This window comes from Calonectris borealis, chromosome Z (genome assembly GCF_964195595.1).
Source record: "Calonectris borealis chromosome Z, bCalBor7.hap1.2, whole genome shotgun sequence".
Lineage (NCBI taxonomy): Eukaryota > Metazoa > Chordata > Aves > Procellariiformes > Procellariidae > Calonectris > Calonectris borealis.
Genome location: NC_134352.1, coordinates 85970393 through 85994626, shown reverse-complemented (window position 1 = coordinate 85994626; position 24234 = coordinate 85970393). Strand labels below are relative to the sequence as shown.

The following is a 24234-nucleotide window of genomic DNA, read 5'->3' as shown; positions in this document are numbered from 1 at the left end:
CAGAAAGACCTCGGAGGGCGAGTCATTTAGTAACCTCTTCCTGAGCGTAAGAATCTGTTTTAAGCTTCTAAATGCCACCATAAATGTAGTCAGGCATATATTTCCATACTGATACTGGATAATAAACACAGTAGGAGCCTAAAGTACCTTGAGGGACATCCTGCTGTGCTTATTATCCTGTACTTCTCCACTAATTACTAGAGCCTAAACTTTAATACTCATGGATTTGTTTACCTACCACTTTATCAGCTGCTGTATCTGTTTTGCAGCTTCCCCCTGACTGCACTGACATTGCCACGCTTGCCCTCCTGACGGGCTGCGGTTTTTGGCTGTAACCGCCTGTTCCCGTGGGTGAGCCGTGTCACCCGCGTGGCTCAGGCTCAGAAAACGGGCACCGCTGTCCCCGCTTCACCTTGGCCAGCTGCGAGATGCCAGCGGGCTCGCTCACCGCCCGGCTGCAGGGCATGCACAGACGAGGAGGTCAGATGGAGGCAGTACGGAGCAGAGCTTCAAAGCCACCGCAGTCACTTCTGAGCTCGGTTTCCACCTAGGAGTGCTGCCGCTGCCCCCTTACCCAGAAGACATCCATTAGCAATAGCTGAACTCCTTAAAAATGAACAGAAACGGCTGCAAAGCACCCAGCAGCCCCTGCCCCAAACACCTGATGAATTAAATCCACGAGGAAGATGGCACAAGGTGGGGAGCACCAGGGAACAAAGAGATGCCATCCTGAGAGATGGCACGCCGGCGACAGCAATGCAGGAGAACAGCAATGCAGTGGGGTTTGCAGAGGGCTTTTTTGGAAGGTGGCCCAGGCAGGAGAGGTGGTGTGGGAGGCTTGTGATGGTGCTCCGCTGAGAGTGCAGCACGTGGGTGATGCAAACCTGCATGGGCGATGCAAAACTGCTTGGGTGATGCAAACTCACGTTGACGATGCATACCTGCACGGGTGATGCAAAACTGCCTGGGTGATGCAAACCCACGTGGGGGACGCAAACCCGCGTGGGCGATGCAGACCCATACGATCGATGCAAATCTGTGCAGGCGATGCAAACCCGTGTGGGCAAATGCAAACTCACGTGGGTGATGCAGGCACACGTGGGTGTTGCAAAGCCTGCATGGGTGATGCAAACCTGCACGGGTGATGCAGACCCACGGGCACCCAGAGCTGTGGCACTGACCTGCAGTGCTGGGGGGTGTTTTGTACGCAGAGGACATTGCACCGTGCAGGTCCCCGAGAGGTGGGACGGGCAAATATTGTGCGATCTGATGAGGAAAGGGCGAGCAGCAGAACTGGCCATGGGGGGAAAGAGGGTGGCTGGAGGAGCCCCGGCAGCACAGGGGTGGAAAGGCGGGGAGCCTCCTCTGCCGCGGCTCCTTGGGAAGCGCGCTGGGCCCCGGGAGGCAAAGCCCACGAGCAGGAGATGCTGGGGGCCATCCCAGCTGCCTTGCAGGCATAAAAAAGCTACTGCCAGCCCACGGGAGGCCACCCTGGGGCTGCCAGCGGTCCTTGCTGCCCCTTCGCCTTCGGCTGGCAGGCCAGGCACCGCCACACCGCCCCATTTAGCCGACAACATTCAAAGCATTCGCGTCCAATAAATTGGATTATCGCCCTTTTGTTGGATTAAGATGAATGACTTTCCAAATTCTTGGTCTGTTTACTTTGGCTGCGCTTGAAACCTATGAACTCGGCTTCTGATAACTGTGTTAGAAAGAGGGATATGTGGAAAAAAGATTGGAATAGAAATGCGTAATCACCAAATGGCTTTCTGGTTGGCTTTTGTTTTATGTCAGAGCTCAGAGTGCGTCCATAATTACCTTCATTACTCTTGACCTGAGAACAAACTCAAAGGCACTTTTAGAAGAGATTAATAAAAGGATTTCTGAGGAAGAGAAGGCATTGCAAATCATTTTCATGTCTGTCCCGCATAAATTGAATCAAGCGTCCATGCGGCAGCCGGGGCTGTCTGTCTGCCGCCCGGCTCCGGCCCCGCGCGGGGCAGAGGGGCTCCCAAACCTCCGCCTTTGGCCCCCGGCGCCGGCGCTGCAAACCCGCTTTTAGATGCCAAACTCCAACCGCTGAGTCGTGTCCCCAGCCAGAAAAACACAATTTTAAATCCACAAACCAGGCGGGCAGCAAGCTGCATCCTCCACCTGCATTTCCACGGAGCCCGGCTGCGGCAGAGCCGGCTTAGCCCTGGCGCAGAGCATCGCAGGACCAGGCACGGGCTGCTTGCCCCAGCCAAATGGCAGGGAAGGCAAAAGCAGCTTTTCCCTCGGGATGCACAGCCCCTGGATCCGGTCCCGTGCAGCGCGGCCCTGGCACCAGGAGCGGTGACGCTGTCCTCAGCCATTTGTCATGTCCTTGCACCCAGGGCACTGGCAGGCAGGCCGAAAGAGCCCTGCGCAGCGGGTGAGTGCCGTGCAAAGGCAGAACAAGCCCCCACAGGGCAAGGCTGCGTGAGGCCAGATCTGCCGAGAGAGCCCCCGGTTGCATTTTCCCCTGCCGGGTCCCACCCGCCTTTCCTGGAGCTGCTTACGTGATTGCCGGGGGGCACAACCAGGCTCGGGCTGTGCAAAGAGCTCCCAGAGGGCTTCCCTGGTAGACTCCGGCTATTTTCAGATCATTTCCCTGTTTTCTCCCAGCCTAGCTCTGGCTTGGCTTTGCTGAGCACCACCCAGCCCACAGCAGCCGCCAGGCTCAGATCTCCCATCCTCCCCCCGAGAGCCCCCAGCCCCAAGCAGCACCAGTCCCAGACTGTGTCACCCTGTGACTCAGTTTACCCCTGCCTTCGGGAACAGGGCAGGTTGCTCCTGTGGCTGCGCACCCCTGCCCAGCTGTGCGTCGCACCGTCTCCTCGGCCAGCTCGGCAGGGCAGGAGGAGCGGGCAGCAGCTCTGTGCGGGGACCGGCTCCCGCAGTCTTAGGAAACCCGCCGAGCCAGCCGGCCGGCCCCAGCAAAGCTCATCTGTGCATATGGCATCTCTGGAATATCATCTAGTCCTGCCCTCCTGTCTCCAGCAAGATAAAGCAGAGCTAATTGCCCAGGACCATGTCCAGACAGCTTTGGAGTATCTCCAAGGATGGAGAGTCCACAGCCTCTCTGGACAACCTGTTCCTACTGTTCATCCACTCTCACAATTAAAAAAAAATAAAATCATAAGGATTAAAGTGGAATTCTTTGTATTTTGACTTGCGCCAGTTGCTTCTTGTCCTTTTACTGGTGTGAAATGGCCACTGATATGTGCATGCCGGTAACTGTGGGTGTTGTGGGGACGCCCATGAATGTCTGTTTTGGGGGAGAAGGTGATGAGCATGACCAGGACTCCAGTTGCAGCAGGTCCCACCAGCACTCCACGTACTACAGAAATGCATTTTTACTTGCTTTTGAGTCCCCAGCTGCCCCTGCCAGGAGCTGAGCTCTCCTCTCCTGAGCCCTCAGCCCAGCTCCCTGGGCTGCTGCCCGGGAACCCCTCACATGTTGGAGAGAGCCGCCAGGGCCGTGGGCGCGGGCAGAAGAGCTGCCAGCCCCCGGGCAGCCCCTGCCGCCCCCACCTCCGCCCAGCGCACCCGCATACCCACCACTAAATGAAGCAAACTCAGACCAGGGCTCCTGTAAACGTTTGCGTGAGCAAACGTCCATCGAGAGAAATGCAAGAGGTCAGGGCATGCCCCCAGCGAGCTAATTATCAATGCAATGCTCCCAGCAGCTAATTATCAATGCAAATGACGGATCTGCCCAGGAAGGTCTGCGCCCCAGCGGGGCCGAACAGGATGCTGTGCTATTTTGGGGGTGTCAGGCAGAGCTGTGAGCAAACGAAAGGCTTTGGGGAGGAATTTCCACTTACTGCCGTCCATATGTGCGTGGGGAGAAACGACACGATACGGCACTTCAAAGCCGGACGGGGACCGGCCTGGCGCGAGGAAAGGTGCCGAGCGATGCTCCGGCATGGCGAGCGGGTGCACCAGGGAAACTTGGCAAAACTGAGTCAAAATCATCTCCTGCACTAAAACTGGAGAGAAAGGCTTTCAGACGCTCAGCGTGGGCACGGCTGGTTGCCAGCACGTGTGAGGTTATTGCCGCAGAGGTCGTGCACAAGCAGAGACGGCGGGGTCGGGGTCCGCTGGCTGTGCTCCGGCGCGGGCACCCACCTCCCCCTCACCTGCAGCGTCTCCTCGGGTAGGTCAGGCGGGCGAGAACGTACTTCTGCAACCTGACCCAGGGCGCCTGCTAGGATCTATTTTTGCAAAAATAGTGCATCTATTTTGGGGGTTAAGCCATCTGCTCACCTTGTTTCTGTTCAGAGAGGAATTAATTAAGACCATCTCCTTTACTGGAAACAGAACCTGCCTAATGGGTTTATTATCAGAACCTGTTTCTAAAGGGTGTCCCGTCCCTATCTGATGCAGCAAGCTAATTACAAAAGCTGGTTTTGATTAACTTGAAAGGTATTGTGACATCCAGCTTTGAACATCTGGAATGAAAAATGGGATTTCTTTTAAAAAGGAACTACCCGAGACAGCTAACAAGGCAGTAGGAATACATTATTTTGTTAAAAACAATACCCGCAGAAATGAAACGTTCACCAAAGCACTCCTAAGACATGTGCTAATCCTCCCACTGATCACCGCTTACCTCCCTCTGCATTTGTCTTTATCGTTTCCAACACTCCCTGCAACAAGGAGGGTGTTGTTTTATACACGTAAATAGCGCAACGTAATAAAAAGGGACCCTAATGCTAATTAATGACTCTGGGCTGTGGGAGGGTGCAACTTGTGTAACACAAATGAAGGAGGCCGAAGGAGAGCGGGCGCCAGGTAAAGCACGCAGGGCGCGGGAGCCCTGCCTGCGGTTCGGCAGAGGGTCCCGGGGCTCCCCCAGGGCACGACATCCAGCAGTGGCAGAAGAGCCAGCAAGGAGCGGCTTTCACGCCGGAGAGAAAAACGAAAGGGAACCAGACGACAAACTGTTGAAAGCAAAACCACAAAAATTATTGAAGAAAAGGCTTGTGACACCCACAAGGAAGGAAATGGGGAAGAACAACAAGAACGACATAAAAATGTTGGAAATGACCAAAAAAAAAAATATCAAAGGGCATCCTTCAGGCAAAGGGAAAACTTCCTTCCTCCCATGCTGCGTGGGAGGATGCTCCCGTCGCGCCTGTGGCCGCTGGCAGCGGGGCTGCCCGGCCCGGGACGGCGGGTCCGGCTCCCCTCGCCGGCTGCAGTAGGACAGGGGACACACAGCAAGGGGCGGGGGTGCGGAGGGGCTCGCTTTCAGGGCTGGCTCCTGCTCAGGTTTTGGCTGTCAGGTTTTACACGGTGTCTTAGGCCAGCACCCAAAACGCGGGGCACTGAACGAGACCCCCTGCTTCGGGCTCAGCTCTGCAGTGCGGATACCCGGCGGAGAGCAGACCGCGCCGGGGGACGCCAGCCAGACCTGCCTGTCCTCACGCTCAGCCTAACAGCCAGCACCTTCTGGTGCTCCTCCAGCTACCCCCAGCCAAAATCCAGGTCAGAGAGCTCGGAGTCCTCTGGCCGGCGGCGGTGGCACCTACACTGCAACAGAGCAAAGGAATAGCCATGAAGTCTATCCTCATCATTCCCAGCCCATCCCGCACGCTCCCTGCAAAAGAGGAGCAGGACCAGCGCCTGCTCGCTCGCAGAAAGGGTGTTTGCGGGAGCGGCGTGCTCCGGCGTGAGTGCTACAGGTATTTTGCATTCACTAGTTTTGCATTTCTTTTTTTTCCTCCTGGGAGAGCTAATTACAAACAATTTAATTAAGATCTCTCACTCATTAATGTTCTAGTAGTTCAGCAAGTTTGGGTTCGCTCAGCAGGTTGCAAAGGTTTTATTCTATCCGTTATCCCGCCATTAACTCAGCCCGTGTCAGCGGTGTGTTTGCTTATCCCCCGCAGCCCCGGGAGCCGCACAGTTCGAAATCGCCTCACGCGACAGGTCCTGGGACACCTCTGTTTTGGGGCGGACGCCCGGCTGGCACGGGGCCCGCTCACCCTGTCCCCATGGGGCACTCGGCTGACGCACCCCCCTGCACCCCAGCGTCACACCGGCAAGCACCACCCTGGGGAAATGTTAACGCTTGGTGTTAAACAAAGCAAACTGATCAAAAACCTCTCACCTTGTTAGAAGGGCCCAGGAAGGTAAAAAAACCCAACAGGTGAGAAAGGAAGGGGCTTGGGGAAAAGCTGGAGCCAGGTCCTTGGGTATCAGCACACCAGCCTTGTCTGCCCAGGGGAAAGAGAAATCTGAGCACCAAGCCCTGGAAAGTAGGGAAAAACATCACAAGTGACTGAGAAAAGAGAGGAAATCTATTTTTAGTCCATTTAGAAATCTGGTTTGGTTTTGTTTTGAGTTAGCTTAGAAATCTGGTTTGGGTTTGGCTAATGCTTTAAGTTCAGTGAGGAGCTCTTGAGCAACGTGCCAGCTCGCATCCCACGTCTCCAGTGGAACAGCCTCAAGCATCCCTCACCACTGCTGCCAGCTTAATGAACTTTGCTAATTTGGGTGCTGGGTGGGACCCTGAAGAGCAGCATCCCCGAGACCCATTTTCCAAACTGCACTAAAAGCCATGTTACCCACCAGCCGCCGTGCTCCAGCGCCTGCCCCGCGGAGGCTGGAGGGGAAATGCTCCGGCGCGTGGAGCTGGGTTCGTCCTGCTCATTGCCGGGCAGGATACGTGTATCGACTTTTTTGTTCGGTTTTCCTTTGCTTTTACAGTAAGCGGGCGAACGGCATATATCTATATCTATTAGATCAGCAGCGCCTGCTCTCACAGCTGGCTGTCAAGTGAAAATGAATACATAAATCATTAAAAGTGGTCTCGCAGGAGACCATAGGCCAATGGTATTTTATTGTGATTTAATGAAAAACTAAAGCGCTGCGAGCACATGGCGCAATTCTCTTTTCATAACAATTGATTACGGGTTCATACTCGGTGATGCGGTGCTCCGTGGCGTGGGGAGGTGGCTCGGCCGACCCCTGCCCCGTGCCACAGATGGGCTCACCGGTCCCTGCGGGGATGTCGGGGTGAAAGGACTCTTCCAAGTCCCCACTGCCGAGCCCAGCCGCACAGAAACCTGTGCTCACACTGGGGTTTTTCATCAAATGAAGTAATGGTATTTTTTATATGAAATCTTATATTTTAGGTGAGTTGGAACACAACATGCCACTTTGCACCATATCAAAGCTAAATTACATTTGGGGCATCACGCTTTATTCCTCTGGTGCTCTGTGTGAGCCAGGACCCCGTGGCTGAGCATCACCGGGAGAGTCACCCACCTGCGACTGCACACAGTGAGCCGGGCACGCTGCTCCATGGAGATTAAACCCGAGTCCTCGAAAATGCTCCCCTTCTTTAAGCAGTGAAGGAGCAGCCTTCGCTCTCGTGTCTCTCCTCCCACCCGGCTAAAGGCCAGCCCTGCTGGAAACCGAGGTCCTGCAGAGCAAAGAGGGGCCCCAGGGCACACAGGCAGGTTTGCACCTAGGTAAAGTGCCAAGGCTCTGGAAAACAGCCAACCCTGGGCTGCTAAATGTTTTCCGAGCTGGGCAAGAAACCTCACCTGGTCTCCCAACGCAGCGCACTCAGTTGCTTTGGCTGCCTTTATTTACAGCGTCCGCTTAGCAAATAGACAAACCTTGGCTGCCGCAGAGCGCTGCGCGAGGGCAGGCAGATGTCCAGCCACATCTGGACGGATCCGCTTGCAACCCAGCCTTCCCGCTGTAAATAATTGTCATGTTAAAGCCTGGAACAAGGGGAATCTGCCTTTGGTTGGCAGCTAACATCCACCTCCTAATGCCTTGTCGTATAAATGCGAAGGTGCAAAAACCGTACGGATATCAGGTTGACATGTAGGCATTTAAATCTTATATTGTAGTCACCCTAATGCCTCACATCTGCTTTGGATTTCAGCGTTGTCTGCATAGTCCTTAGCAGAGCAGCACATTTGCAGTACAGAAAAAAATATTTCGTGTAGAGTTATCACAGTCTCTCTCTCCAGCTTGGGAAATGTTTGTCTCTGCAGCTGAATAAGCCATTAAACTTGGAAGAAAGCTTGCTTTGGTGCGAGATGAAAAGCCCTCGCTCGGGAGGAGAGGAACAGGCACTGGGTCACTCCTCGCCACCCCTCCTGCCCCGGCGCTGCCAGGCTGCAGGATGGGGATGCTCCCCGGCCGCGGAGGCATGCAAAATGAACGTCCCATTTCTAGATGCATGTGATGAAAAAACTGATGCAGGTGGGCATCTTCGCAGGAAAGACATAACCTTCTTGCTGGGATGTTGATGCTTTTTTAGAACTTGTTTATCTCTGCGTGGGAGCTGCCCTCGGAGTAATGCCAACTACTGGGAAAACCCCAGATCAATTATATATAACCTGGTGTTCTGACCAGAGCTTGCAAGTGGAAGATGTCCCAATTCAAGGAAATTTGAGGCATCTTTTATAGGATAAGGATCACAAGGCTGGGAAGGAAAACCAAGGGGAACAGTGCACTTACGGGCAGACATAGAAACCTCTAGAGATGTGCAGATGTATGAGAGTTAGCTAAATAACCTTGTGCAGGGGACACCTATGGATGAAGTATATACATTGAAACTACTTCTGTCTGTAAAAGCATCCAGGGAGATGCACAGAAGTTGCACAAGTTGCAGCCTCTTCCCGGGAGGGTCAGTGCAGGAGGGTGCCTGCAGGGAGAGCGCCTGGAGCACCCTGGGGAGCTGTCTCCATTAAGCTTGAATGCTTAAAGGATTTAAGGAAAAAAAGGATAGAAGCACAGAAAACAAGCCTGAGGCAGAAAAAATAGCAATAAGCACAAAGACTGCCTGATCTTGGGGTGCCCCAAAGCAGACCTTGCTCCAGCCAACAAGGCGTCTGACCAGGCACTTATGGATTTCACCAGGAGATGAATCTTTTCCACCGGGATACGAATTTGTTTCAAACTGAAATGAATTCAAATCACCGCACAAGGTAATGATGTCAATGCTGCTGTATAATCTCAAAGAAGAGCAATATCTGTGAAAGGGTGGCGAGGGAGTTGCTAAATACAATAACCATACAGAGGGAAAAATAGATGTTTAGGGAGTCACCTGCAGCCTTGATTGAAAAATCAGAGTTACATTAAAATTTTTCCTATTTAATTATCTCACAGATAATATCACTTAGATTGAGTTTCATATCTGAGCAAATTAGTTGTGCCACTATTATTAAAACCTACTTAGGAAACTCAATCACTGAAAACTACCACTTTGAGGCTTAACACGTGCTAGGAACAGAACTGGAGAGGTTTGCTTTTTTTTTTTTTAAATGAGCTAAAGTAACTTTATGATATAGATAAATGTAATATGAGTGAATCCAAATTAACACTGCTTTAGAAATTGCTTTTCCATTTAGCATTGCCCCACCAAGTTGGGCTTGAAAAAATTTAACAAGGTCATGGTCAGGCTTCAGGCTGCTGGAGCCGGGTCTCCTCTGCTACCACCCCAGACGCAGCAGTGCGATGGAGCCCTGCAGTAAATGCAAATGTCACGTTTTATCTACACAGGTGTCGTGGTTTAACCCCGGCCGGCAACTCAGCCCCACCCAGCCGCTCGCTCACTCCCCTGCAGTGGGATGGGGAGAGAATCTGGAGGGTAAAAGTGAGAAAACTCGTGGGCTGAGATAAAGACAGTTTAACAGGTAAAGCAAAAGCCGCGCACACAAGCAACGCACAACAAGGAATCCATTCACTGCTTCCCATCGGCAGGCAGGGGTTCAGCCATCCCCAGGACAGCAGGGCTCCATCACGCGTAACGGTGACTTGGGAAGACAAACGCCATCACGCCGAACGTCCCCCCCTTCCTTCTTCTTCCCCCAGCTCTATATACTGAGCATGACGCTATATGGTATGGAATGTCCCTTGGGTCAGTTGGGGTCAGCTGTCCCAGCCGTGTCCCCTCCCAACTCCTTGTGCCCCCCAGCCTGCTCGCTGGTGGGGTGGGGTGGGGAGCAGAAAAGGCCTTGGCTGTGTGTAAGCCCTGCTCAGCAGGAACTAAAACATCCCTGTGTTATCAGCACTGTTTCCAGCACAAATCCCAAACACAGCCCCATACCAGCTCCTATGGAGAAAATTAACTCTGTCCCAGCCAAAACCAGCACACCAGGGCTGGAGGTCTCTCTCTTGCCCAAGTGATGCAAAGAATGTTATGGAAAATGAAAAAAGTTTTCTCCAAAGTTTAATATGTTGTTATATAAATGCAGGCATCTTGGAACCGGGCGACAGGCTGGAGCAATCTTATCTTCATTTTCCACCCTTCCATGGTCCTGTCCAGAGGAGGAAAGCTGCAACCCAGCCTAATGCATTGCAGCCTTTGCCGTCACATCCACGAGGCTTGTGCTCTGCTTCCCAGCCCGTCCCTCCCGCTCTTCCTCTCACTGCCAGCGCTGCATCCAGCCACCGGTGCATCTTCCCCTTGGTGCAGGAAAGGCCTCACCAAGATCTTAATTTTGGCGCAGCTGCAAGCTGCACTACAGATTCGTTTTGTTCTGTATTTTTGAATTGCTTATTTTATGCTCCCACCAGATTTTCTTTTTTTGATTTTTTTTCCAAACGAGCACTGTTTCCTGCCCTTCTTCATTTGCAGAAGTCATCAGTGTGGGCTTTTGCTGATTTTCCATTTCAACAAATATCCTGAAAGTGGTCTGGCTGCCAGCCCCCTCCACTCCAGGCAGCTCCGGCTCTGCGGGACCTGGGGAAGGGCTGGAGGGACTCTGGGGTCAGCATTGCTCTCCACGAGTGGGGGTGAACCCCCAATTCCCTTGCAACCTACTGGGAGAACAGAGCCCTAAACCTCACTAGGGTGATGATTTCCAAACCACTGTAAGCAATGAGATGAAACACCATAGTTCCTTCACAGCCTTGGTCCTGTTAGGGGCTGAAAACATGGGGAGCTCTGGGGGAGCACAGGGACGGGGGGCCCACGGCAGCCACACAGGCACGGGTCCAGCCAACACGGGGCTACAAACAAAAAAAAAAACCCAAGTTAAAACACTCGGTTGTACGAAGCCATGATAGTTTGCAGCCGCTGGGGGAAGCTGCCACAGAGATGGCAGCAGCCTCAAGGCAGAGGCAAAGCGGTGCTGAGCCGTGGCCGTGCCTGCCTGGTGGGCTCGGCAGGGAGCCGGGCAGGGCTGGGTGCTGGTCTCACCCCCTTCTCTGCATTTTTTTCCAGTACGAGAATCTTCTTCTCTCCCTCCACAGGTAAGGAGCGAAGTGTTGCAGCCATCTCGAGCCTGTGCAAGGAACAAACGCAATTAAAATTACAGCTGCACCGTCTATCATGAGCCCTTGACAAATCTTTCACCTTAAGGCTTCCTGCTTTCCTTTTCATCTGTAAATGTCTCATTCACACGGTGAATCGTAACACCCAGCTCGATAACGTGATGTACCGTAGGCTTCCCGAACCTTCTCTTAATTGCAAAATGCTCTGATGTTTCACAGCTTTCTGTATCTTACACCTTCAGATCCCCTTCTCAGCCATCTTCAGAGCCTAAGTACCCAGATTAGCACAACTCCAACCCTCTTCACTCCATCGCTTCTGCTGAAGGATTTCAGGATTGCGGCTGGCAGCTCGACCCGATGCTGTTCCTACAGCCCAGCGCGGGGAAGGGCCTGCGACGTGGGAAACGGAGAGGGACCACCGGCTGTCTGCTGCTGGCCCTTTGGGGTTTTACAGGGACTTCCTAGGGGTTTAGCCCTGGGGTCCGGTGGATTGGGACAACGGTAATGCCGTTACGGGTTAGCAGCGCAGCTCCTGTGCTGAATGCCTGCTTACAGGTGCCCCTCGCAAGCAGGCACTGCCGTTTCTTCTCCAGCACGGGCAGGCACGGCTGGGGCTGGCAGTCGGGATGCAAAGTGCACGAGAATCTTGCCTGAGGCGTGGTGCCTGCAGGGTTAAGGTCCCACCAACATCTGGGTAAGCTGTTTAGAGGAGCAAAGAGAGGTCAGGCAACCTGGGACGGGGAGCTGGACCAGAGACGATGCTTTAGAGGCTGAAGTGACCATGGTGGAAGAATCAATCATAGAATATCTCAAGTTGGAAGGGACACATCGAGGCCAACTCCCAAAGGGACAGGACTCCCTTTGGAGACCCGCGTCCTCCCCTTCCCTCGGCAAAGTCCACGTGGGACCCCAGCCAGGGGCAGGAGGGCATCTCCATCGAGGGCAGGGACCCCCACGCGATGCCACACAAGACGCTTCTTCCTGACAGCCTTTCTTGTGCCCCCAGAATGAACGCCCTGATGCAAAACTGGCTCAAAAACCTGTGGGCAGCTGCCAGGAGCAGCAGCCTGGTGAGCCCACGAGAGGGGTCGGGGCTGGCAGCAGGCTGGGGACAACTACGCCTGTCCCACTCTCCCGCCTCAGCACCTCCATCGCTGCAGAAAACAGTTTGTTGCTGGATCGTGGATGTGGCTGGATTTTTTAAATCAAACCAAAAGTGGAAATTTTTTTTTTTTTTTAATTCTGAGACCTAAAATACATGTGCAGGCTTCTATGTTATTCTGTGTTCTTAATATTAAGATAGCATATTAACTTTTTAGCTGACATAAGAAAATACCATTTCAAAGCACTGCAAATTTAGATAAAGCCCACACATTTTGATGTCATCCATTCTGTACAAAACAAGTGGTATTTACAGGAATACTTCTCTATGTAATTACACAATTATTAAAAACATAGTAGTGAAGTAGGAGCTTTTATCAAGTCATTCAAATTAGAGCTGTTTCATTCTAATCACTATCTACTTGAATACGTATCGCTTGGATGAAACTGTAAAAAGCTCATTAAATATATTTTTCTTTAAAATTTAATTACTGGGAACTTCTTCAGAGAATAATGATTTTGGATCATAATTAGGATCTTTGTTTCTGTTTGTATTTAGACTGAAAGGTATAAAGACTAGGAGAAAAAGAGAGAAATTGCAGATCCAACATTTGGGAAAGGAGCTGTCAGGAGGGGAACAGAATATTAACGAGCCAGATCCAGCATTACAAAGCAGAAAGATGGTGCTATAATTTGATAGACTTATTAAGCCCTTCATTTCTGGTGTTAAGAAAGCTGTGTTGTAGTCTTCTGCAAATGTGAGATACTAATTGGATTCTGTTTCCATACAATGCATTTATGTGCATTAACTTAGTTTCAGCAACGAGGATGCATTTGCAACCTGAGTTTGACAGTCGGAGTTTGTCTTCTGCATGATGGGTTTAGATCCCAGAACTGGGAAAAAATGATGTAAATATTTTCCATCATATGTCAATTCAAATATATATGTAGAGAAAAAGAAATCACCGTATTTTTTCCCACCATGATGGCAAGGGGTGAAAGTTGCCCCAGAGCAGAGCTGGAAATGGGAGGTGGGTGTCAGTGAAGAGTGGTGCTGGCAGAGGCAGAATGAGGAACTCTTACAGAAACACTTCCACAAGGTAAAACAACAATGGGTAAAACAAACAAAAAAAATTTGTCCTTAAAAAATAATTAGGAAAGGAGAAGGGCCTGCAAACCCTAATGCAAATATCCATTTCACTCGCAATTGCACATACTGAAATCATGGGAACTGCTCTCTGAAGGCTGCAGACTTAGATAGTAATCTTAAAATTAAAAATTACATGCAAGTGATATCAATTACCTTCAGTTTTCTTGTTTGTTAAGGCTTAATTCTCATTGATAATTTGAACTCAGTTAAAAAAAAAGGTTTTGTTTGCAGGAAACACATTTAGAGATGTGGGGAAATGCTGCAGGTACCGAGCGCGAGATGAGAAAAGCTGAAGCGAGGCAGGGGGAGGCTGATGCTGACGCCCGGTACCGGGCTGGGCGAGGACAGGGATGCTCCCAGCTGAGTGTATACCCTTTACTTTTCTTACCCCATGATTTAAACACTTCCAGCATCTGCTGAAGACGTCCTTCTAGTTGAAGAATGTGGGTAACAACATTTTATTTTTAAATAGCCCCTGCCCTTCACACGGAAAAGCCTTTGAGCCGTTTCCCTTCGTTGCCTAGGGAATGGGCGATACCAAATAGCGATCACAGCACCGATCAGATTTTGCAAATATTTTTTCTGCCTGCTTCCAAGGTGCCATCAGGAACCCCAGTTACCTGACGTGTCCTGGTAGAAATGACAAAAGAATCACCTCGCTCATTTTTTAGAAAAGGTGCATCACGGGCACATCTCCATCTGCACGAAAAGGGGGGGCAAAAGCATGGGTTGGGACAGAGAGCAGAACACCACACCTCCTCCCAGGACAAGGAGACTACCCTAATGCATTAGAAGGACCACCAGAGATCCCTTCCATTTGCATGGCAGGAGCCATCACCCAGTGGCATCTCCTGCACCCCGAGGTGGGCGGCAGCAGCCGGGCAGCAGCGTGCCGAGGTGCCGGCACCGCCTGCGGCTGGGGTCTGCAGGGCCGCTCCGAAATATTGCTGGGACCTGGCTCTGCTTTTCTCTTTCTGGATGTCTCCGCAAATGCCAGTAAATGTATCCAAAACCTGCTTCAAATCTCTCAGATCTCCCTTGAGAGCACCCAGATCAGAGATTTCACTTGTCTCAGGGATGAGGTTCTTGCGCGGGCTTGCTGGAGCCAAAATACCATTCGCGACCCACTAAATGACAATTTGCTGTCAAAATGATGCCTGATTCTTTTGCACCTTCTAACCGAGATTTGTATGGACTTTTCTAAAGTACAACCGGTGTGTACAGAGAGAAAGAGAAACCTACAGTTAAACCCAGAATTCCCGAACCCAAAGTGATGTTTTGTTAGGTGATCCTTGGGGCAGTCTCAGGCATTGCGCCTCTCGCGGGAAACCAAAGAGAGCAGGCAGGGAGCCGCGCTCGCCCACGGCACTGGAGCGCATCCCCGTCCCGCTTTGGCGCAAGCTCTGCACGCACCCGTCAGGGAGGAAAATAATTCAGATTTTATCACTTCTTAACTTGAAAGCTTTCTGCCAGCTGCTGTGCAAAAGCCGCGAGGCCCCCAGCTTGGACCAGTCCCTCGCCCGCTGGGACGGGGTCGGGGCGCAGGGTGCAGGACTGGGTGCACGCCGCTGCCTTCCGCCCAGGGCAGGGGGAGGTCGGTGTTTCTGCTCTACAGAGCTCCTGGGGCTCTGCACTGCTCCGCACTGAACACTAACCAATTCATTGATAGAGAGCCTTCTGTCATGAATTCTACAGGTTTACTGATACAAGGGGATGCAGGGTTACACCTGAATACCTGCTGATACTATTTTTAATGGGATAGTGCAAAACTGTGGTTCTTTTTCGAGGTGATATGTTGAGGAACCCCCCCCCCCCCCAAAGCTGCTAGCTGTACATTTTTCTTCTGGAGATGAATCATAGGCAATTAACAGGAACAATTCTAATTAACTGACATAATTAAAAAACTAATAATGTTTAACATTATTGTTTTATACAATGACATTAGCTTTAACAGCCTAGCAACACATCAAGGCTTCATTTGCATAGTCACTGAGTTTATTATTTATTCTTGGTTTCTTTGGTAACCAAATTGACAATAAGAACTGCAATGTGAATTCCTAAATTGTTTTGCCATATAGCTTCATAATTTATGCCATTGGCAGTAATTGTAATGTCTGTATAATTTCCTTTTAATTATCAACTAATGAAATTTACATTCATTTGGGTAAAAAACAAATAATCACATTCAACTTCCAATCACCTGTCCAAATTTCCAATCAATTTGCCGATGTTTGCTGTGTCTTATGTTTATTTATATTTTTGAATGTCAAAATGTGGGAGAAGTGCTGAAACCTCTTCGACTGTTAATGGCTGGGGGAATAGTGATTACTGGCTCTGCTGCCACCGAGCTCTTCTTCCTCCCGGATTTAGAGGATGCTCCGTTCCAAAAGAAGACAGAAGATACGGACTTTATCACATTAAACTCTCTGGATTTTAAGTGGAATTAATTCTGTAAACTTTAATTGCAGAATAATCTCTGCCTGTTCCCTTATCTCTTGATTTATTACAGACATTTATTTCTAGTTTGAAAATTTCTCATCAGTTTCCCAGGGAATTAATTTAGTTTTTCAAAAAGAAAAAAAAAAGGAGGGCTGGGGGAAGGAAATGGCTTCTAAATTCAAATTGAGATGCTAATTACAATAATTATTTCATGAAATTATATAGAAACTTTATACATATGAGTATAGTCATTTCGTTAAAAAAAAAAAAATTTGCACATAATCTTAATTGAACTCAACTTCTGAACAAAATAACACTTTGGCTCTTTTTATTTTAAAGAAGAGCACGCGGGAAAGTCAGACAGCCCCAGCGAGGCTCCCTCGGGCCGCGGTGCCGCAGGTGCGGGGGCAGGGTCCGGGCCAGGAGCCCGGGGGGCTGCCCCAGCGTGGGCCCCCCACCACGGACCCAATCCCCCAGGGAGAGCCCGCAGGGTCGTGGCGCGGCAGCACCTCGGCCAACGGACCCGGCGGAAAGTGAGCGATGAAGTCCATTATCCTCAATTACCTTGCAGTGATTCCAATACAGATTTGATGTGAAGCCACACGAGACAAATTAAAACGATTAATGGACAATCTGGGCCGGTCCTTGAAGGGAAGCGCTTATTGTTTGTGTCTGGGTTTTCCTTTTCCATCAAAGATGCCTCCTGCACATAGAACCTATTAACTCCTTTTTGATTAGAAAAAGGAAGCTTAAGAATAATAATCGCTAATGATGTGCTGTGTTTCTTCAGGGGGAATGGCGTGATTTGGAGGACCTGATTCCCAGCAAAGTTTCCCGTGTCTCCTCGGAAAGGAAATATCTGAGCGCTTAAAGCTGCTTCGGCGGCTCCCGATGCGCAACCCACATACGGGGCCAACAGAGCACGAGCTCCTTAAAATAAAAGGAATGGGAGGTTGTGAAGAAACGAGCATCTGTGAGCAGACTAATGTCACCCAGCAAGCGGCAATTGTGATCTGTGTTTGGGTCCACTGAACAGCATTTCTATAGCAGTCGAAAATTCATTTCATTTCATTATCTGAACTGTTCAAGCACCCCACTTTGGATCCGAGAAATCTTTCCAAACCTGCAGGAAACTCATTTACCCCCGCTGAGGCTCCAGCTTCTCTTCTTATATTAAGGTAGCGTTGTCTTCCTTACAAATTCTGGCAGATATACATGCAAGGTTTGTACGGGGAGGAGAAGGACCATTTGCTGAAACCCAGAGTGGAAAGGAGCAGCGTTATCTTCCCTGCTTTATTTAGGTCTGTTTCAAGGCTACTTTACTGATCTCTCATCTGTTACAAATACAGTTCGCGATACATTAGCAAGGAGAGAGCTGCCTTTGAGGGGATGCGATGTAGAACAAAGAAAAGACCACCTACCCTCCGAGATTTTGCTAATGGAGAAACTTGCAGTATCATTAAGTTGAAAAGAGAGAGAGGGAAAAAAAACAGTAATCAAAGTGGGATGTTTTCAAATTAGGGACAAATTAATGCAGGGAAAGTGTCTAGCGCTGGAGGTCCCTGAGAGCACGCACCTTCCCTTCCACAGCATAGCAGCAGTTTCTGATCCACGCTGCGAAACTTGACCTTGTTTCCTGATTACAATGATTTAAATACCTACGAAGTTTGTTGAAATCAATATGTTTACTCCAGAACTGCACCAATGAAAATTAGCTTGAAATCACACAATCTGTATTCATTATATTAAGTTTCCATATGCCCAGAGTAAGTGCAGAATATGTAATAGACTTGTACATTTTTTGTGCCAGATTTTCAGCCCACGTATATCCGTATAAATAAATACGGCATTGTGCTCAGGAGAGAGACGATCCGATCGCAACCGCATCCCTTGCGACACCCGCAGAAGCCACCTCTGGCCCGAGCGATAGCACACACTTTTATAGGTCCCATAAGCAGTGACCATCAAATAAATTACTGCCATTGCTCCGAAGTGTCCATTCCTCCACACCTGGAACAAGTTACTGAATCCAATTACTCCAGTCAAGGTCAGACCAGTGTGTTGGAGAGAGGAATTCCCACATGGCAACGTGTTTCATGACTCACGCGGAGCCACATGTTCCAGCTCTGGGTCACGCTTTAGGCATCTCCTGGGTCTTTTGGATCTGGGGGGGGTTGCTTTGAGTCTAACAACCTGGACTGACCCGTGAACGGATGCAGATCACCCAAGTCCTGCTTTCCCACCTAGTCCTTTTTCTGGAGGCAAGCGGGCACTCACGGGGAGCGGGGAGGAGAAAATGAGGGGTGGCAAGAGCAAAGACAGAAGATGCTATGGGGGTGTAAGCAGGATAGGAGAGAATAAGAGGGTGGATTAATGAGTCATAAGGTGAGAAAATAAAAGCAGGCTAAGGTTAGAACCAAGGTTAAACCAACTGCACTTACATTTCCTGCAGCATGGTTTATATTGCCTTTCTTCTTTTCCTCTTCTAACGGTAACTTAAAAGCAACAATAAAAGCCAGCATCCGAGATTGTCCTTTCTGTGGCATTCATTGCCACGAGATGAGTCAAGAAGGTCCTTCTCCAGGAGGAGCTGGGAGGGCAGAAGCGCACCGGGGGCTCTGCGCTGCAGAGCACGGAGCCGTCCTTCGGCTTTCGTCCAGGGCTGATGGTGGCCACGCACGGGCTCTCTCTCTGGCAGAGCTCAGCCGCAGCACGGGGTGCCGGGCCAGGGGAGCCGGTGTGGGTGCTCCTGCGCGTGGTGCCAGCAGACAGCAGCTCGGCTCCAGCTTGGCTCCAGCATGGCTCCAGCACGGCTCCAGCACAGCTCCCCGCTCAGCTCCTGGCCAGGGATGGGTGCCTCTCTGTGGGATCTGCACCCACATCTGCAGCCCAGGTCATCCTCTCCATCGTTCCTAATGGATGTCCTCGACAGATTCGGTAGGACCAGGCAGTCCAGCTGGGAAAGGTCTTTCAAAGTCGTCTTACACAGTCGTGATCTGTTTGGGCTTCCTAGTTTAGGAGGTGTTAAGGTGACACCAGGGGGGACACCAGTGGCGTTTACTGTATTGGACAGCCCTTTAGTTGGGAAGAATATTTCTTGTATTGGTGGGTGAAACCTGTCTTTGTCTGTCCCTTTAGTCTGCTGGTGGCCAGTGGTGTTTGGAGCGCAGCTGCAAGGACAAGGGGATTTTTTTTGCGCGTCCATGCTCTGTCCTCGCTGCCACCAGGCAGCAGGCACAGCGGGGCGTCCCGCACCCGCTGGAAAGTCTCTTTTTTGCTGCCACTTTAAGGAGGTTGATTAACTTTTTGAAGCTGCCTAGGTCCATCCTTACCTGCCTCGCACTGCAGGGAAGTGGGGAGAGAAGAGATCGCAAGTGGTGGGTGCAGTTAAATCACCGTGAGGGGAATGTGATGAGCTGGGGCTGAGAGGCACCCACCGTCCCTTCCACAATTCAGGCACGTTTGGGAGTCTCCTACCTGAATACGTGTAACGGAATTTTTGCCTACCACATATTATACCACCACACTTGTCTTTCAGAAAGGGCATCTGTTCTTCAGTTCCTCTTTTCTTTTAAAAAAAAAAAACACCACAGAGAAGGAATGAGAAATGAAGTGGATTTTTTATTAGTTTGTTTCTTTGTTGAAAATCTGTAAACCAAAACGCTTTGATTTTCAGAACATCTGATACTGAAACATACGGGTCGGCTTTGTCTTTTTCAGGTATGGATATATTTTTTCAATTTTGAAAAGCTCCCGCAATCTCTTGGGGGTTTGTTCCCCTTTTGACAAATGGAAAAATTTAAAGGAATAATTAATGTCTCTGGTTGAATTTAAGAAATAAAAGAACCTTTAAAATGAGTATTCACAGAAAAAGGCCATTGTGCATGGGTGGAAAAAAAAAAAAGATGAATGAAATGTTTCATCTGGCAGTTCAAGGTAATTATTTGAGCTGAAGTATGAAGACCATGCAAAGGCTTATTCTACTTTTACCTAAAAAGGAGGCAAAAAGCAGCAATGAAGTAACCGGCCCGGGCCCTGACCCGGCAAAACCTGCCACGCGTGTGCTGCCTTCACGGCCGTGAAACCCGGGCGGGGGCTCACGCTGACCGAGCCAAGCGGATCTCGAGTGCGCGGGGTGGGGGGCGCGGGGAGCGCAGCCCCCCCGGCGCGGTGCGGCCCCGCAGGCAGCGCTAGGTGGCACTGCCCGCCCGCCGCCCCGCGCAGCCCCAGGCAGCCCCGCGCAGCCACCGCGCATTCTCACGCAGCCCCCGCGCAGCCTCCGCGCATCCCCCGCGCAGCCCCCGCGCCGCCCCCGCGCAGCCCCCGCCGCCGCCCGCCGCTGCTTCCCGGGCGGTTTCCAGCTCCGGAGCCGGATCTTGCACGGGGGTGAAGCGGGGCAGGGACTGCAGCCGCGCTGCGACCACCGCCCGGGGCCAGGATCCAAGGCCAGGATCCAAGGCGCAGGCGCTTTCTGCATTGCTCCTGCAGTATTTAAGTGCCTCCAGGAATCTTTTTTCCCCCTGATTTACCGTCATTATTACAACTTTTAGATCCTCGCTCCGGCCTGGGAGCTGCGTTGCGGTGGCTGTACGAGAGCAGGCTGCAGGGTGATGGGGCGGTACTGCCATGTGAAGTGCTTGGGATGTGACCCTTCTGCCTGCCGAGCCCACGCGCGTGGTTATAGCTGTCCTGCTCTAAGAGAGACCTGGGCAGTGTTTTGTGTTACTGGTCCGTGCTCCAAGCGTACATGAGGGCAATGGTGATGGCATCACTGGCAGAGCCTGCAGTGCCCTCCGCGTGCATCCCCTCTGCCAGGAGAAGCCACGTATCCGCATCTGGAGCAATCCCTTTTGCAGGAACCGTGCACATAGTGCTAGCTGGGACCTCCCAAATCCTCCACTGGAAGCATCTGGAATTAAAGGCAAGTAGCAAGTAAAATGGTCCCTTTCAAGACAGATGTGTGACACACCTGCACGGATGGGCAGGGACGATCATATGTCTGTGCAGGGGGCTGCCAGGGACGAGCCAGCCCTGGGTTAGGGGCTGGGGCAGGGAGCTCGGGGTGCAGCCTGCGGGTCACGGGCATTGCTCAGCTCGGAGCAGCTTCCCCAGGATTGCTACAGGATTCTCTCCAGGCAGTTACAAGCATCTTACGGAACAACAATATTTTCCTCTCTGCCCTGTTTGTAGGTTTTTCAGATTTCTGGCCAATTTTTTTACGTATTTACTGAAGAAGTTTGCAGCTCAAGAGAAAAGTTTCCCTTTCCATGTAAATTATCTCAGGGAACAGAGAGACTTTTGGAGCCCAGCAGACAATGCAGAGTGAAGGTGAAGGCGCTGGGGAGGGGGCAAGCACTGCATTTCTTGGTTGAATCTGTAGATTGACAATTATTTACCACTAAACTTCTGCATTAGCGCTTTTGTCTGTTGTTGCTTCATGTGCCGTTCAGGTCAGGTGAAACAGCCTCTTTTGAAGCGGATATATTGGATAGAGAAGCTGGAGGAGCTTGGTTTTGAAACACTGAATTTCCTCCGCGATGGGGTGAGGAAGAGTGTTTAGGGCAAATAACTGGATCGATGTCTTTATGTAGGGGAGGAGGCTTTCAGGGAGGTTATTCTCTCCCTGAAATAACACGGTGAACTGGCCCCTCACCTTGTCTTTTATTGTAAGGGACACGGGACATGCAGAGAGAGCAGCCTTTAGGAGAAGGGGGAGCGGGTGCCTGGGGCGAGTGGTGGGATGTGCTCCATGGCCCGTGGGAGGAAGGACTGTTCCCAGCAGCTCCCCGTTCACCCTTGCCCCGTGCGTGGGAGCTGTGCCCGAGCAGGTTATGCTTGGGATGTGACTCCCTGGCAGCCTAAGCCTGGTAAGCTGGGCTGTCCCTGTCCTCTGCTCACCACACGGAGCTGCACTACCCGGCCTCCCTCCTTCGACCTGCGGCAGGGCTTGTGCAGACCCCGTTTGGACCCAGGAGCTGAAGTGGCTCTGCACAGTCGTTTGCTTGCTATGCCAGGCGTGCTTGCAGCTCCTCGCGGCGCTCGCCGCCGGGTTGCACAAGCGCCCGGTGCTGGTGCAAGCCTGGGAACCGGGGCGGTGCCGGCTGAGGACACCGCACCTCTGCTGGCACCGCCGGAGCCAGGCTGCCGGCAAGCCGGGGCAGGACCGGCACGCACGTGGGTCACTCACGCCGCGTGCTCAGGCCTTCATGGTGTGGTTACCATGCATCCACCCCCCGCTCTAATCTTAGCTCTACCGGTATGTTCCCTGGGCAGATGGGTGATGGATGGGGCAGCTTCAAAGCCTCAGGGATTCCTCCCCATGAAGTCAGAGGCTTAAAAGAACTTTTAACAAGCAAAAACTTCCTAGAAATGCAAAAACTTTCTAGCGAAGCAAAAATGTCCTAGCAAAGCAAAAACCAGGATCAAGTTCAGTTAAAAGATATGAAGTGCTATCACGTATAGAAGTCGAGAATGATGAATTTAAAGTTAATTAAATGTGTTAAATAGGATGACAAAAGCAATACTGCCATGTAGCCTCTCAGGTTAAATAGTCAAGGCTTAAATAATTCTATAAACAAACATTACAGCAACAAAACCCCTAAGGGTTTGGTCAAAAGTCCCTTGAAGTCAGCGCCCTTTAGTTCTGCCAGTCATTATTTAGGGTTCTTACTTGTTTCCTGATCTGGTTTCCCAAACAGCGCAGTGTGGGCAGTGGGATGAGTCGGGCAGCCCAGTGAGCACCCAGCACGGGTCACCTGCCCGCCGGGCGCAGCCGGGACCTCAGGTCACATCTCTCCCTTCACACCTTCAACCTTTAACAAGGGGACTAAAAGCAGGAGATGAAGATCTCCACGTGTGCGTGGGGAATGGCAGGCATCACCCTGTCACCTCCTCCGGACCCGTGCTCGAGTGAGAATGTGTCACCTCCCGGAGGGAAACTCCTCACTAATTGCGGAGCCCATCCATCCTTCTCCCCCGTGTCTCTGCAGCGAGGCTGGGAAGTGAGTAATGGCACGGCTCCCTGGTGACGTGTGTCCTGAGAACGTGCGTTTGCCTCATAGATAGCTCAGGAGTAATCCAGCTTAGATCTCTCAAAATGCCTGGGGAAGCACGGCCATTTATAACCTATTTACAACTTCTTTCAGACGAAAGACTGCGGCGCTGCCTTTGCAGTGACTGACTACCATTGCTTATCAAATTTTCCTGACATGTGTGCATGGATCAATAACCTTATCTCCTCCAATTCACAGCGGTCCAGTCCTTGTATTCCTGATTAATGAGCGATTCAAGGAAAACCAACAAAAACCCCAGGTGAGCAACATCTTTGGTTCCAAACGTTTCACCTTGTCATCTGCTGTATTAAAGAAGAACACAAACCATGACAAGCCGGAGCTTGCAAGTACTTGATGCCGTCTCGCTCAGTGATTGTACCTGGAACAGAAAGCCCGAGGGCTACAAGAGCAGAGAGCCTCCTCTCCACAATCACAAGGAAGGCTAACGGGAAGCAGTTTTGAAGTGAATGACGGCACGTCTTGGGTCCTTAGGCTTTTCGAGGTGGAATTCAGTTTGCAGAAGAGGGATGATTCAGCCGGCAAAACGTCCGTGCCCGGCTTGGGGTGAGCTGCGCAGCCGCCCTGCCTGATGACACATCCACGCGGGCGGGAAGTCAGGATGTGCTCCTCGGACCAGCACGGGCTGAGTCATTAAATACTGCCGGGGCTTCACTGCTGAGACGTCGGCGCTTTTTTCCGGTGAGAGGCCCAGACGATTTTATCATGTCGCTTCTGCAATGCCATGCCTAGGAGTTAAAATCTGGTACCGTGTAAAGAGCCGTAAGCAGTGCTATCATTTCTCGAATGCGGAATTAAATGGAAGTGGCACATTTTCAAAACTGTTAGAACAGAAACCCCAAATTTATCACTGTCTGTCATTTTTCAATATGTTTCTTTCTAAGCCTCGCTTTCTGATGAGTAGAATAATTATAATTTAGCTACAGTAACTTGGGGCTCCATTTTCAGTTAACAGATTGTTTATCAAAATGAAGACCCAGAGCAGCAGCTGTAGGATGGGGAGAAGGAGATTGACATGGATCGCAGACCAGTCCTGTGGGAAGCGGCTGAACAGAAGGGAATTTAATGACTGCCTCCGAACACAAGTGATCGATTCACTGAACCCACTCAAGCAAGGCGGCACTGAGTGATTGGGTTTGGAGGATTCATTATTCATACGTGTTTATTGTGTGGCGAGAAGAGACCCCTTTGGATAGAAATTCA

General features: G+C 51.0%; 1 protein-coding gene across 1 annotated transcript in view; it reads left to right on the top strand.

Annotated features, from left to right (window-relative positions):
* The first annotated feature begins 11775 nt into the window (after positions 1-11775).
* Positions 11776-24234, top strand: part of CCDC68 (coiled-coil domain containing 68) — a 31984-nt gene continuing 19525 nt past the window's right edge. The window contains exons 1-2 of the mRNA XM_075137827.1: positions 11776-11787; positions 12278-12341. Coding sequence (XP_074993928.1) covers positions 11776-11787; positions 12278-12341 — 76 coding nt within the window. The remainder of the gene's footprint in view (positions 11788-12277; positions 12342-24234) is intronic.